This window comes from Manihot esculenta, chromosome 10, assembly GCF_001659605.2.
Source record: "Manihot esculenta cultivar AM560-2 chromosome 10, M.esculenta_v8, whole genome shotgun sequence".
Taxonomy (NCBI): Eukaryota; Viridiplantae; Streptophyta; class Magnoliopsida; order Malpighiales; family Euphorbiaceae; genus Manihot; species Manihot esculenta.
Window position 1 is genome coordinate 8,291,601 of NC_035170.2, and position 15,222 is coordinate 8,306,822.

The 15,222-nt window shown below is 29.7% G+C and overlaps 2 protein-coding genes across 2 annotated transcripts; one reads left to right on the forward strand and one right to left on the reverse strand.

The window, feature by feature from the left end:
* Positions 1-2,375: 2,375 nt before the first annotated feature.
* On the forward strand, positions 2,376-8,879 carry LOC110624162 (gamma-tubulin complex component 5-like). The gene is given in 16 exon segments (XM_043960546.1): positions 2,376-2,757; positions 2,760-3,028; positions 3,111-3,208; positions 3,395-3,557; positions 3,636-3,746; positions 4,069-5,085; positions 5,165-5,317; positions 5,512-5,611; positions 5,709-5,803; positions 6,013-6,204; positions 6,282-6,338; positions 6,414-6,485; positions 6,674-6,772; positions 7,592-7,723; positions 7,838-8,011; positions 8,242-8,879. Coding segments are annotated over 16 exon segments (2,988 nt in total). The 5' UTR covers positions 2,376-2,672; the 3' UTR covers positions 8,413-8,879.
* A 1,000-nt stretch (positions 8,880-9,879) lies between these two features.
* LOC122724786 (40S ribosomal protein S28-1-like) lies at positions 9,880-10,077 on the reverse strand. The gene has a single exon (XM_043960541.1). The coding sequence runs from the start codon at positions 10,075-10,077 to the stop codon at positions 9,880-9,882; it is 198 nt and encodes a 65-aa protein (XP_043816476.1).
* Positions 10,078-15,222: the final 5,145 nt, after the last annotated feature.

Here is a 15,222-nt window from a genome sequence, read left to right on the forward strand (position 1 = left end):
TTGTTATATTACTCTTAAATTAAATTAAATATCTATACAAATAATATAAACCTAATTAATATTTCACTTTTTGAATAAGAAATTATAAAAATATTTAAAAATTCTTTGAATAATAAAATGTTAATTATTTAGAAAAAAAAACTCATATATTGAGAATACTTATACATTTAAAATCATATGATTTTTTTTAAATATTAATTAGAATCATTTATCTTTATCCACTAAACGTCAAGTTTTTACTAGTATTGTAAACGAACCAAACTATTCATAGCTATTCGAGACTCGCCTTGATAAAAATTCGATCTGACTCGATTTGATTTCTAAACGAGCTGAGTTCGAGCTTAATTTTTAGGCTTGTTTATTAAACGAGTCAAACTTGAGCTCTGTAGTATTTGGCTCGTTAAGATTCATGAGCTAACTCATTAAGAGGTTCGTGAACAGACTCGTTAAGTGACTTATGAATGGGCTCGTTAAGAGGCTTGTGAACCGGCTCGTTAAGAGACTCGTGAACAGACTCATTAAAATACTCGTGAACAGACTCGTTAAGATGCTCGTCGAGCAGACTTGTTAAAAGACTCGACTCGATTCGATTACACCCCTTGCCACTTAATCTATTTATTATATATATTGTTAAGTTTTATATTTTTATCCCTTAATTATATAACTATATTATTAATTTATATATTTATTTTTCACCATATATGTAGATACTTTTTTTAAACTATTAAATCTCTTAATAAACTCATTGCAAGAATTTTAAGAAATACTAAACATTAATATTCCGTTAGTGAACAATTCCACTAACGGATCTGTGACGGATTCATTTCGTTGGGAAAAACCTCGTTGGTAAATTATTCACTAACGGAATTCGTATCCGTTAATGTCACTAACGGATCACCAACGGATTTGTTTGTTGGTGTCACTAACGGATTCCATGTCCGTTAGTATTGGAATAGATTTCTTTACATATGCTTCACTAACGGAATGCAATTTCGTTGGTAATCCGTTAGTGATTAATTGAATGATGTTGTTTTCTTTTGTGACGAACATGAATTCGTTAGTGACACCAATGGAAATTCTGCTGGTAATCCGTTAGTAAATCATAAAATTACAAAATCATCCATATATTTTCAATCATTATCAATACACCCTGCACTGTACCCTTTACATCCATCATCATCATCCTGGACATTTTGGACATTATTAAACTATATATGTAAAAAATCAAATTAATCATTAAAATATATTTAAAACTTAAAGATTTTGTACAACAATTATAATTTAAAATAAAAATTACCAACTGGTCATAATAAAAGATATATACTAAACTAAACTAGCGAGCTTATCATCTGTATCATCATCACTGTCTGTATGATGATCACCAATGATAGGGGCATCATCATGCCGCTGCTGTGGAGATGGAGCTGGAGTTGCCCTAGGAGCATATGTCTGAGTGGATGTCCCAACACCCTGTTGTACCATGCATAAATGCCTGCAACTCCTCCACCACTGTGTTAAGTCAACCATTCTCTGTCTCTAGCCGATCAATTTGATTCTGCATCCTGTTCGTTGCTTCAATGGTAGTAGGATCCACTGGGGGTGCAGACGTGTATAAAGTGGAACACTGAGATGGCTCATGAAAATATGCAGAAGTCTGGGACCCTAATCCATAAACTCGACTCTTTTTTTGCCCGCCAACCGCTTCGTAGTAAAGCTGAGCCTCATTTATGGGTGTTGGCTCATTGCTTCCCTCCTGTTGCTGTGTTGCTGCCTCCTTTAGTTGTATGTATTTATCTTGCATTATAAATTTAAAATAACGTATTAGTAAAACGATTTATGTACATCAAAATTGTTTATAAATACATTTATTATCAACTTACATAAATAGCTTTTGACCTAGCATCAACAAACTCCTCCGTCCCCTTTCTCTTATGTGTGGTCTCGAAAAACTCATGAAGATATAGTTCTCTTCTTAGTCTTTCTCTCTGTTAGCAATTATAAGAAGTATAACAATTCGCATCGCAAAAAAATAGTTATAAAAAAAATAAATATTAAAGGGATTACTAATATTATCCTCTGCTGATGGATATATTGTGAAACTGATCCGTAAACGTGTCTGGAAATATCAGATCCAACCCCTCCAGTCTCACATGATAATTACATGATAATTACATTAAAATAAATAATAATACAAAAATTTAAATTATATAATAATTAATTAATATATTGATAATCACGTGTTTAATTAATTATTAGATACGCCAGATTTATTTTATTAGGTGCGTCAAATTATTTTTGAGAAGTGCAGGTGCACTGGGTAATGCATCAGCAAAGTGCAGTGCACCTGCTGGTGCACTTGCCAAGTTTCTTGGGTTGGGACTTGGGGGACTTGGGTTGTACTGAAAGAAAAAGCCCAGAGACCACGAGAAAGGCAACGTCTGGCTGTGGAGGTTCCTTCTCTTTCCTCGATTTCAAAAGGCACAGGCCGAGCTGGAACTGGAATGCATAAAATGAAGTTGAACCCAGTTCAAATCTAGTACAAAGACGATTTTTTTTTTCTCTGTGAAATTGCTCAGTAGATGTATTCTCTGTAATTTTGTAATCTCTCGTTTGATTGGTTTGCGACCTGCCATTTTCTTCGTTATTTCGATTGCTTTTTCTTGCTGCTATTCATGTCTGCCCAAGCGCAAAGTTGTTTAATCCTCGGTGATGGTATACATTATGCGACGCCAATTATATCCTCGACGAGGACAAGCGAACAGAGTTGGTGCGAGGTATACTGCAAATGATGCTAGGCCTGTCCAGTTCCCTCTTTTTCTGGGACCAAATTAAGCAGTGTTTTCGTGTTGCCAGAAGTGGGATATATGTGACTCACCTTTCCTTTTCAAGCCTTCAGAACCTTCTCAATCAGTTCCTATATTCTGCTACTTGTTTACAACTTGTTCAACTTAATGTCAATAAATTGGAATCGGAGACCCACATGCCTACATTGAGAGCTTTTGCATCTGCTGTTACTCAGTGGCTTAAGGTCTGTCACTATTTGATGCTACTAATGAAATGTTTAATTTGGTTGATTTCTTTTGCTTTTTTCTAATAATATGCTATTGTAGAGGTTGAGAGATATTGCTTTAAAGGAAGAAATTAAGATTTGCAACTCCGACATTGGAGTCACTCCCACCCTTTTGGGATTGTCAAGTTCCTTATCCAGGTCAGTGTTTAGCAGAGTTCTTCAATTTGAAGTTTCTTCAGTGTATCAGGTCACTCACATTCAACAACATTTTTGTTACGTTTTATTTGGTGTCATGAACATTGCATGTATGGTGGTTTCTTCTTCTTCTTTTATAATTTTTTTTTTTTAAAATTGGAATCCGCTGATAAATTTTCTTGATATTAGTCTTTGCTCAGGTGCTGAATGTTTATTGCAAATAGTGCATGAAGCTATTCCGCAAGCGTACTTTCAGCCTAATACATATATTCCAGCATCTGAAATGGCTGTTCGTATTCTAGACTACCTCTATAAGAAATTGGATGAAGTGTGTCTTGTGCAAGGTGGTGAGGTTGTGACTACTTCCTTTTCAGTATTGTTTTGCAATTCTTGCGGCTTGCTCTTCTTTTATAACTCATGCTAATTTCAGGAGGAAGCTTATCTTATGGTGCTTCATATTCTTGTTGGAAGTTTATTACCATATATTGAGGGACTTGATTCATGGCTTTTCAAAGGATCACTTGATGATCCTTTTGCGGAGGTAATCTAAGTCATTACCTTTTTTATTTCCGGTCTAAAAATGGTTTTTCTTGAGAGTATCCATATACCGCGCTCTAGAATTCCCAGATTGTAAAATGAGATTTTGCACGCCTGACTCATTTGGCTTTCTTGAGTTTTCTGCCATTTCTTACTTCCAATATTTCTAGGAAATCCTTATTAATTCTGTCATCTTTAGGTCTCTGTATTTCTCTTGATGAAATATTATGTATGCCTTTTGTTAAGTTGATTTCATTAAGATGATAAGAAAGTTAAACAATCTATAAAAATTGACACAGTGCTTTTCATCTTTTTTCTCTCTATAGATGTTCTTTTATGATAATAGAGGAATCTCAGTTGATGAGTCTGAGTTCTGGGAGAAAAGCTATCAATTTAGACAAGTACAAAGTCAGAAGTTTGATGTTGTGAACTCCTTACTAAACAACAAAAAGGAAATAGGTGAAAAAGATTCTGTTTCATTGTCTATGTCTGTGAAGATCAAGGAGCAGAACAATAAGGAACTTCAAGTATGTCCTTTGTTTATTAAGAACATCGCAAAATCCATTGTCTCTGCTGGAAAATCATTGCAGCTTATTCGCCATGTTCCTATGTCTTACTCTGTGGTATCTGGCAAAAGTGTTGACAATGAGATTGATGGCTTTGGAGGTTCTGTGGATGATAAAGATCCACATATTCGGCAAGAGATCATAGCAGGGTTAGCCCTGCCTGAGATTTTCAGTATTTCAGTAGCAGGCCTCATAGGCCATGGTGATCATATCTCAAAATACCTTTTACAAGATGATCCATGCAAATCTGAGATTGTCCATTCTCTGCTTTCTGAGACGGTCAGGGAAATGGTTAGAAATGGGAATTGGGAAAGGTGGCTAACTTTTAAATGCTCAAAGAATATTTGTCGCGAGGTCTTGGCCAAGACAGTATCACATGAAAAAGTGCTTAATGTGGAATCTACAAATAAGGATGAGATTGGGATTTCTGACATTGAAGAAGAGTGTATGACTGCAGGTATGGTGGATGAGTTGCCCCTCCAAAGTTCATATTGTCCAGAAAATCCAGTTATCACTGTGTGTAAAAATTTACTTGATGAGCATAAAGATTTCTGGAAAATGTTGAACTTACCCAAGAATTTTCATCTACCCCCATTAAATGATGAGGTCTTATGGGAGTCTGTATTTGGTTGTGAGAATGGGCTGCTTTCTGCAGTTAATGGAACTAATTATGCTTTTGGTTTCCAGTTTGGTAAATCTGAATATGTTCGTTAACAAGAGGACATAAAGCAGCTAAAACTCTTGTTTCCTTTTCCCACCCTTCTTCCTTCTTCCCAGGTATTACCAGATTGATTAATGTCTAGCTCTTAAAGGTTTATGATGACTGTTTTTGAATAGTCTTGCCATTTGGAAACAGGATGATATCTGTATGTCAGAGCTCTTGCCTTTCCAGAAGAATAGCACCCTTGCATCAAGAGTGCTCAGCTGGATTCAAAGCATTGAACCTAGAATAATGCCACTTCCACTGGTTATTATCCAAGAATGCCTAACTGTCTACATTAAGAAGCAGGTAAATGCTTAAATCTATTAAACGAAAATTTCACTCTTTTCTTCTTCATCCCTATATACCTGAATAGATTGAGAGCCAATTCATTCTCCAATTTGGACTAGGAATATAATGCTTCATAGAGGAAACCTGCTCTCCTTTTCTTTTGGTAGTATGTTGTTTATATGTCCAGATTCTTCACTTCTTTTATATCACAGGTGGATTATATTGGCCACCTTATATTGTCAAAGTTGATGAAGGATTGGAGATTAATGGATGAGCTTGGTGTTTTACGTGCCATATACTTGTTAGGTTCAGGTATATTCTTGCATGTTGAATGTCTGATCTCTGGTCTCTGTCAGTCATTAATCTGAAATTTTCACTGGCATGCATGTTGATTGAATGCTGTCTTCAGGTGATCTACTGCAGCACTTTTTGACTGTGATTTTTGGTAATCTCGACAGAGGGGAAACGTGGGATGATGATTTTGAGTTAAACTTAATACTACAGGTGCAGTTAGTGATCTAAGTGAAGTATCATGCCTTGCACATGGCTAAATTCAATTTTCTTCTCAATTCTACTCCCTCCACCTATTAGAAAATAAATTAAAGTTATTTCAAACTGGAAGTTATTATTATATTCTTCTTGAGGATGGATTGATTGCTGCTCCACCTTTTTTGCCTAAAATACATGTTATGGTGTCTCCCTCTATACAACAGGAATCCATCAGGAATTCTGCTGATAGCATGCTACTAAGTGCTCCAGATTCATTGTTTGTGTCCATCACGAAGAATCATGGTTTTGACAGTGATGAGCTACCTATTACACCAACTCTTGCCTCAACAACTCATAAGAGTCGTCCCCACAGCTTTGGAATAGATGGTCTCGACTCTCTGAAATTCACATACAAGGTCTGTTATAGTGTCAAGGAGGCTTGAATTTGTTTTGAAAATCGATATCTTCACTGAATCACTTCCAAATGTGACAGGTCCCCTGGCCACTTGAACTTATTGCTAATGCAGAGGCCATTAACAAGTATAACCAGGTATTTTGGTTAGTGTTGGAGTTGTCATAGTGTTTTCTTTTTCCTTGTCTGTTCTTCATCTGTACTCTGTTGTAGGTGATGAGGTTTTTGTTGAAGGTCAAGCGTGCCAAATATGCACTTGACAAAGTTCGGAGGTGGATGTGGAAGGTTCTTTTTTTATCTTCTTTCTGGAGATCCTAATCTCATTTAGCCTTTTAGTTAATTGATTAGAGCATATTTCTTGTGTTCTGATAGAAGGAAATATGTTGCATGTTACCGGAAGGGAAAAAAATTGTTATTTAAGGGAGCCATTTTCTCTAATTTGCAACTTGATCATCTGTTATTATCCCTTCCAGGGCAGAGGTGCTGTGACAAACAACTGCAAGCATCACTGGTTAGTGGAGCAGAAACTCCTCCATTTTGTCGATGCCTTCCACCAGTATGTAATGGATAGGGTAAGAATTTGGTGAAATTACTTTGATGGACAAAATGGTCAAAATTGTCAAGGGATGTGGACCATAATGACACAGATACAGATGTTAATGTCACGTTCTTAACTGCCAAACATGGGAACATTATTGAATTTATTTAGTGATTTTCTCATATATATGGAAATTTTCTACATGCGCATTTGCTAGTGCATTATAGAAGTAAAGGCATTATATTTGAATCATGATGGCAGCTGGATGTCATACAAATTTGATATAGGTATAAACTGCCTCTGAAGTTTCCTTATTAGGATTCATTATGCTGGGGCAACAACTGGCACTTTCCTTCATTTTTCAAAATTTTCTTCCTGCAGTTTGGTGGTTTCATGGCTTTGTGAACCAACTTTAGTTATGGTTGCATTTTCAAGGCATTCCTCTATTTTCATTTCTCTCACTCTCACAGACACATACACACAAAAATGCGTTGCTGTCTCAATGTATCTTGTCTTAGTGTTTACTTATGGCTATAATGACATACATATGTAGGTCTATATCTTTTGCTTACTGCATTTAGTCTATATATTTTAGTTCACTATGTAAAGATGGCTATAGCTGAAGCTTCCTTTGAGCAACCCAAAACTCAAAGTTGGCCTTTTTTTATGATTTAAATGAATTCTCTGTTTATTTCAGATCTCCAGAGTGCTTTTGTCTTTTTGTCTTTCACTTTGTACGTGATTGTAGCTTCATGTTAAATTGGAAAGATTTATATAACAATTCCAGTGATGGGTTCTTTGGGGCACATTTTGCCACTGCTAATCTCTGTCTCTGACTAGGATTTGTGTGCAGGCATACCACAGTGCATGGCATGAACTTTGTGAAGGTATGGCAACAGCTGGATCTCTGGATGAAGTCATTGAAGTACATGAGGCCTACTTATTATCAATTCAGCGGCAATGCTTTGTGGTTCCAGATAAGCTGGTGACTGATTGTCTCTCTTTTGAAATTGCAGTCTTTTCAAGTGATTAATTCTTCTTTTCTGCCTGTTGCCTTTTTTAAGAAAGAAGTGTTGTTTATTTTTGTTGATTTAATCAGTGGGCCTTGATTGCAAGTCGAATCAACATCATCCTTGGATTAGCTTTGGACTTCTACTCCATACAACAGACATTAAGTAGCGGTGGTGCAACTTCTGCAATGAAGGCCAGGTGTGAAATGGAAGTGGATAGAATCGAGAAACGCTTCGATGATTGCATTGGTTTTCTACTCAGAGTATTCTTCTTCTCTCTCTTTCACACACACACACAAGCATTCACATTTTTTATTCATCATTCTGTGCCTCTATATTGGGTTTTTTCTTTGCAAGATTAATTTATAAGTTTGGTTGGGCGAGTATGATGTATTGAAGCTTATGAACCACTAGGTGTGTGCCTTCACGTGCAATACATAATATAGTTGGAAGATTGTTATGGGGAAATGATTGTCTTTTCCTGACCATGCAGATCTTGTCTTTCAAACTCAATGTGGGGCAATTCCCTCATTTGGCTGATCTTGTGACTAGAATTAATTACAACTATTTCTACATGTCTGATAATGGAAGCTTAATGACTGCCACTGGCTCTGAAACTGTTAGTTCAAGATTGGGGAAAGTCTTTGGAGCTAGAATGGACTAATTAAATTAATGCAGGATAGTTTATGATGGCATGTCTCTGAAAATGGGATACGAGGATATGTTTTACTGAAGAATTCTTTGGGTCTTTCATAACAGTGCTGCATAAAATAGTCAGCGTGTAGAATTTGCAAATTTTCTAGTTCAACGGGAAGAAGGGAAAAGCCACAACACATGAGCTATATTTATTTTCTAGAATGTGCAAGTTGCTTAATCACTGCAGATTCCTTAAACATCAAACGCATTTCAGCTTTACTGAGATTGGTTGATGAAGATGCAGGAGATTGGTTGATGAAGATGCAGGAGTTGGATTTTTATTCCAAGAGTCTTTTATATGTATAATTTCCCTTTTCTTACCCCATATATTTTATAGATATATATGTAAACTTCTGCTTGTTGATTAATTTTAAACGTAAAGGTCTGATGTTTTTCATGCTCTTGGCTTTGTAATGTGATTAGCCTCCTTGGTTTCATGATTTTTTTTTTTTTTAATTTTATTTGCCCAGTTGTATGCATCCTTGTATTGCAGCCGCAGGAACCAAAAATTGATAACTTGAAAAGTTAAAAAAAAAAAAAAATCTTTCTGTGAGATAGTTTACCCTTCCTTTTATAATCCTCCCCATACCCTTCCTTTTATAATCCTCCCCAGTGGTAGTAGAACTCAGTAAGACATATATGCTTTTATTTTTACTATTTCAAAATTAATCACTTAATCCTTACATTATGATTAGTGAATTAAGATACTGAAATAAAAGTTAAATGTAAGGGAAATCCTCCTCATGTACTGTTTACTAAAATTTTCAAAGCTAAGCAATGTGGAGGGTATATAACCAATTCACCACATATATAAGTTTTTTTTTTGGCAAAATGCATTTTTAAATTTCAGAAATTTTATTTATTTATTTTATTATTTTAGGTGTTTAGATTTGATTCCTTGAAATTTTAGTTGTTTAGATTTGATTCTTTCGTGAGAGAAGCTGGGAGCAATATCTTTTCTTCCGATGAGAAATCGGAGAAAATCAATTTTTGTGTATTGATTTGCAAAACCCTAATGAGAAATTATTGAATATTGATTTTCTAATTTTTGTTTAATTGCTATATTTGTAATCGATTAAAAAAATCAATTAAATTTATTTTTATAATTTTTTTTAATTCCAAAAAAATCTTTCAATTATTCAAATAATAAATAAACCAATAGATTTGAACTGAATTATATATAAAATTCATCTGATTTTTATCTAAACTTTAAAGATGTACCCTTAAAATAAATAAATATTAAATATTAAAAAAATAATGCAGAGGATGAGCAAATAACAAAAATCACAAAACAAAATTCAAAAAATCTTTCATATTGTAACAAAAAAAAGAATTATTATTCAAAAATTAAAATTTGGATTAGCAAAAATTAAATTAGATTATTTAAATAATAAACAGTATGAGAGAAACCATTCAAGAGAAAAGCAATTTCTAATCAACGAAGCCTCCTAGCCTCTCTTTCAGACTCGAGCAGAGTAAGAACATCACCAACTCTGACAGGACCTTTCACATTTCTTGTAATTTGACGTTTGGAGTGATCCATAAATTCAACTCTTACTTGAGTCACCTGTCCCCTTGATCCTGTCCTTCCAATCACTTTTATCACTGTTGCATTCTTTATTCCTGAATCCATTTCTAATGGATAAATTAACAAGAAAACAAAGTATCAAAAATTACCAAAATTTAAAATATCAAATAATGGTTATTCTGAAAATTAACAAAAAAAAAATAAAATAAAATTTAAGGTAAGAGATGTACCTTTTGCTTTGTGCAAAGGCTTTGTGGAGATAGGAGTGGTGAGAATATGGAAGGCTTATATAATGTGGTTATTCAGAGATTCAAAGAGAGAGATAAAAGGAATTTGTTAGTTATGGAGTGACTGAATTCTTATGCAGTTATGGATTGATTTAGGAGGATGTTTATTTTCAAATTGAAATCTACCAGAAGATATAAAATCTATTAATTGCAATTTTTTATCTGTTTTTTTTTTCTTCCATTATTTGAAAAAATAAAATAAAATCTACTATCAGAATTAAAAAATCAATAACATTATAGCTCTTATTGACCCTCTTCAATAACCAAGCCACTTAGAATTAGAATATTGTCAGATATTATTTATATTATTATTATTATGTCAAATCAGGGATTGAAACATGAATTAAACAGTCCAGCAAATCAAAGAATACCAAGTTTGTCGGGCTGCAGTTACAGGTAAAAAGAAAAATAATTCTGAAACCCCGGATAAATCAGCTCTTTATTATTTTAAATATTTTATATAGGAAAAATATTAAAAATAGAAAATATTATTTAATTAAATTTATTTTATTAAAAAATTAAATTACTGTTTAGTGATGAAATAGATTTATGTTATTCATAATTAATCTAAAATTTTAATTATTTAAAAAATTTAATAGATATAGAATGTTGGAAAAAAAATTGTAGGGATTAAAATAGTATAAAAGTAGAAAAAATTTATAAATTAATATTTTGTGTAAAAAAAATATTAGGAGATCGAAAAAAATTATTTAGTTAAATTTATTTTATTAAAAAATTAAAATACAATTTGGTAGTGAAATAAATTTATATTACTCATAATTAATCTGAAAATTTAGTTATTTAAAAAATTTAATAGATATAAGGTGTTAGAGAAAAAAATTTAGGGATTAAGATATTATAAAATTAGAAAAAATTTATAAATATATAAGTTGTAAATATTTTGTGTAGGAAAAATATTAGGATATAGGAAAAAAATTATTTAGTTAAATTTATTTTATTAAAAAAATTAAAGTACTATTTAATAGTGAAATAAATTTATATTATTCACAAAAATTTTAATTATTTAAAAAATTTAATAGATCTAAAGTTGGGAAAAAAAATTATAAAGATTAAAATAGTATAAAAGTATGAAAAATTTATAAATATAGAAGTTGTGAATATTTTGTGTACGAAAAATATGTGAATATTTTGTGTACTAAAAATATTAGAAGATGAGAAAAAATTATTTAGTTAAATTTATTTTATTATTAAAATTAAAGTAATGTTTAGTGGTGAAATAAATTTATATTATTTATAATTAATATAAAATTTTAATTATTTAAAAATTTTAATAAGTATAAGGTGTTGAGACAAAAAGATTGTATGGATTAAAATGGTATAAAAGTAGAAAAAATTTATAAATATATAAGTTGTGAATATTTTGTATAGGAAAAATATTAAAAGATGATAAAAAAATTATTTAGTTAAATTTGGTGAAATAAATTTATATTTTTTATAATTAATCTAAAATTTTAGTTATTTAAAAAATTTAATAGATATAGGACGTTGGGAAAAAAAATTATAGGGATTAAAACAGTATCCATGTTTGAAAAATTTATAAATATAAAAATTGTTGTAAATATTTTGTGTAAGGAAAATATTAGGGGATGGAAAAAAATTATTTAATTAAATTTATTTTATTAAAAGAATTACTCTAAAAATGGGATACGAGGATATGTTTTACTGAAAGTAAAATTTTCTGCCAGGAAGCAAATTCTTTGGATATGGGAAAAGTCACAACACATGAGCTATATTTAATCGCTGCAGATTCCTTAACATCAAAGGCATTTCAGCTTTACTGAGATTGGTTTGATGAAGATGCAGGAGTTGAATTTTTATTCTAGAGTCTTGCTTTTTATGTATAATTTTCCTTTTTTTTACCCCTATATTTTATAGATATATATGTAAACTTCTGCTTGTTGATTAATTTTAAACGTGAAGCTATAAATGGCTGTTGGTCGTTGTCCAAAGTCTGATATTCCCAGTCGTTGTCCAAGGTCTTATGCTTTTGTTTTTCATGCTCTTGAAGAGCAAAACCCTAAATTAGAAAAATTGATTGTATTTCTGTTTCCAATGAGAAATCCGAGAAAATCAATTTTTGTGTATTGATTTGCAACACCCTAACGAGAAATTGTTGAGTATTGATTTTCTAGTTTTTGTTCAATTGCTTTTATTATTCGTATAGCTATTAATCGATTAAAATAATCAATTAAATTTACTTTTACAATTTTTTTTAATTCTAAAAATCTTTTAATTACTCAAATAATCAATAAACCAATAGATTTGAGCTCAATTATATATGACATTCATCCGATTTTCATCTAAACTTAAAAGATTTACCCTTAAAATAAATAAATATTAAATATTAAAAAATAATTAATGTTATATTTTGAAAATTCAAAAAATGATCGAGAAAGGACGCGAAGAATGAGCAAATAAGAAAAATCACAAAACATAAATTCAAAGAATTTCTTCCAATTTGTACCAAATGAAAGGATTATTGTTTAAAAATCAGAACTTGCATCAGCAAAAATTAAATAAGATTATTTAAATAATAAATAGCAGGAGAGAAACTATTAAAGGTCCCACAAGCAATTTCTAATCAAAGAAGTCTCCTAGCCTCTCTTTCAGATTCCAATAAGAACATCACCAATTCTGACAGACCCTCCACGTTTCTTATAATTTGAGGTTTGGAGTGATCCATAATTAATTTATATTATTCATAATTAATTTAAAATTTTAATTATTTAAAAAATTTAATAGATATAGGGGTTGGAAGAAAATTATAGGGATTAAAATAGTATAAATGTAAAAAATTTAATAGATATAGAGGTTAGAAAAAAAATTATAGGGATTAAAATAGTATAAACGTAGAAAAAATTTATAAATATAAAAGTTGTTAATATTTTATGTAGGAAAAATATTAAGAGATGGAAAAAAATTATTTAGTTAAATTTATTTTATTTAAAAAATTAAAGTATAATTTAATGGTGAAATAAATTTATATTATTCATAATTAATATGAAATTTTAGTTATTTAAAAAATTTAATAGATATAGAGTGTTGGAATAAAAAAAATTGTAGGAATTAAAATGATATAAAAGTAGGAAAAATTTATAAATATACAAGTTGTTGTGAATATTTTGTGTAGGAAAAATATTAAGAGATCGGAGAAAAATTTATTTAGTTAAATTTATTTTATTAAAAAAATTAAAGTACTGTTTAGCTGAAATAAATTTATATTATTCATAATTAATCTTAAATTTTAGTTATTTAAAAAATTTAATAGATATAGAGCGTTGAAAAAAAAATTATAGAAATTAAAATAGTATAAAAGGATGAAAAATTTATAAATATAAAAGTTATTGTGAATATTTTGCATAGGAAAAAGTTAAGAGATAGAAAAATTTATTTAGTTAAATTTATTTTATTAATGAAATTAAAGTATTATTTAGTGGTGAAATGAATTTATATTATTTATAATTAATTTAAAATTTTAGTTATTTAAAAACTTTAATAAATATAGAGTGTTGTAAAAAAAATTAAAGGAATTAAAATAATATAAAAGTAGGAAAAATTTATAAAAATATAAGTTAGAGAATATTTTATACAAAAAAAATATTAAGAGATAAAGAAAAAATTATTTAATTAAATTTATTTTATTAAAAAAATTAAAGTGGTGAAATAAATTTATATTATTTATAATTACTCAAATAATTAATAAAGTAATAGATTTGAGCTGAATTATATATAATATTCATCCAATTATCATTTAAACTTCAAAAATCGACCTTTAAAATAAATAAATATTAAATATTAAAAAAATAATTAGAAATTTTAAAGAATGATCTAGAAAGAACGCAGAAAATAAGCAAATAAGAAAAATCACAAAAACATAAATTCAAAAAATCTTTCGCATTGTATCAAATAAAAGAATTATTATTAAAAAATTAAAAAATTAAAAATTGTATTAGCAAATATTAAATCAGATTATTTAAATAAAAAATAGTATGAGAGAAACCATTAAAGAGAAGAAATAATTTCTAATCAAAGAAACTTCCTAGTCTCTCTTTCGGACTCGAAAAGAATAAGAACATCGCCAACTCTGACGGGCCCTTCATGGTTTTTGTAATTTAACATTTAGAGTGATATATAAATTCAATTCTTATTTGAGTCAGCTGTTCTTCTGATCGCCTTTATCACTGTTGCATTATTTATTCCTGAAACTATTTCTAATGGCAAAATTAATAACAAAACAAAATATCAAACTATCAAAGTTTAAAATATCAAATAATAATTATTCTCAGATTTACTCGGATACACTTACCATCAGATTAAGTTTGTAAGTGCATTTATATTGTTATTATTATTATTATGTCAAATTAGAGATTGAAACATGAATTAAGCAGTCCAGCAAATCAAAGAATAAAAAGTTTGTGGGAATTTTTACAGTTACCGGTAAAAAATAATTTTGAAACCCTAGTTGAAAAAAAAAAATATTTATAGGGTGAATCAGTTCTTTATTATTTTAAATATTTTGTGTAGAAAAGTTATTAGGATAGGAGGAAAAAATATTTAGTTAAATTTATTTTATTAAAAATATTAAAATATTATTTAGTGGTGAAATAAATTTATATTATTTATAATTAATTTAAAATTTTAATTATTTAAAAAATTAAATAGATATAAGGGATTGAAAAAAAATTGTAGAGATTAAAATAGTATAAACGTATGAAAAATTTATAAATATAAAAGTAGTTGTGAATATTTTGTATAGAAAAAATATTAGGAGATGAAAAAATTTATTTAATTAAATTTATTTTATTAATAAAATTAAAATACTGTTTAGTGGTGAAATAAATTTATATTATTTATAATTAATTTAAAATTTTAATTATTTAAAAAATTTAATAAATATTGGGTGTTGGAAAAAAAATTATAGAAATTAAAATAGTATTAAAAT

Coding starts and splice junctions, on each gene's coding strand:
- LOC122724786 (XM_043960541.1), bottom strand. CDS start 10,077: ATGGATTCAGGAATAAAGAATGCAACAGTGATAAAAGTGATTGGAAGG.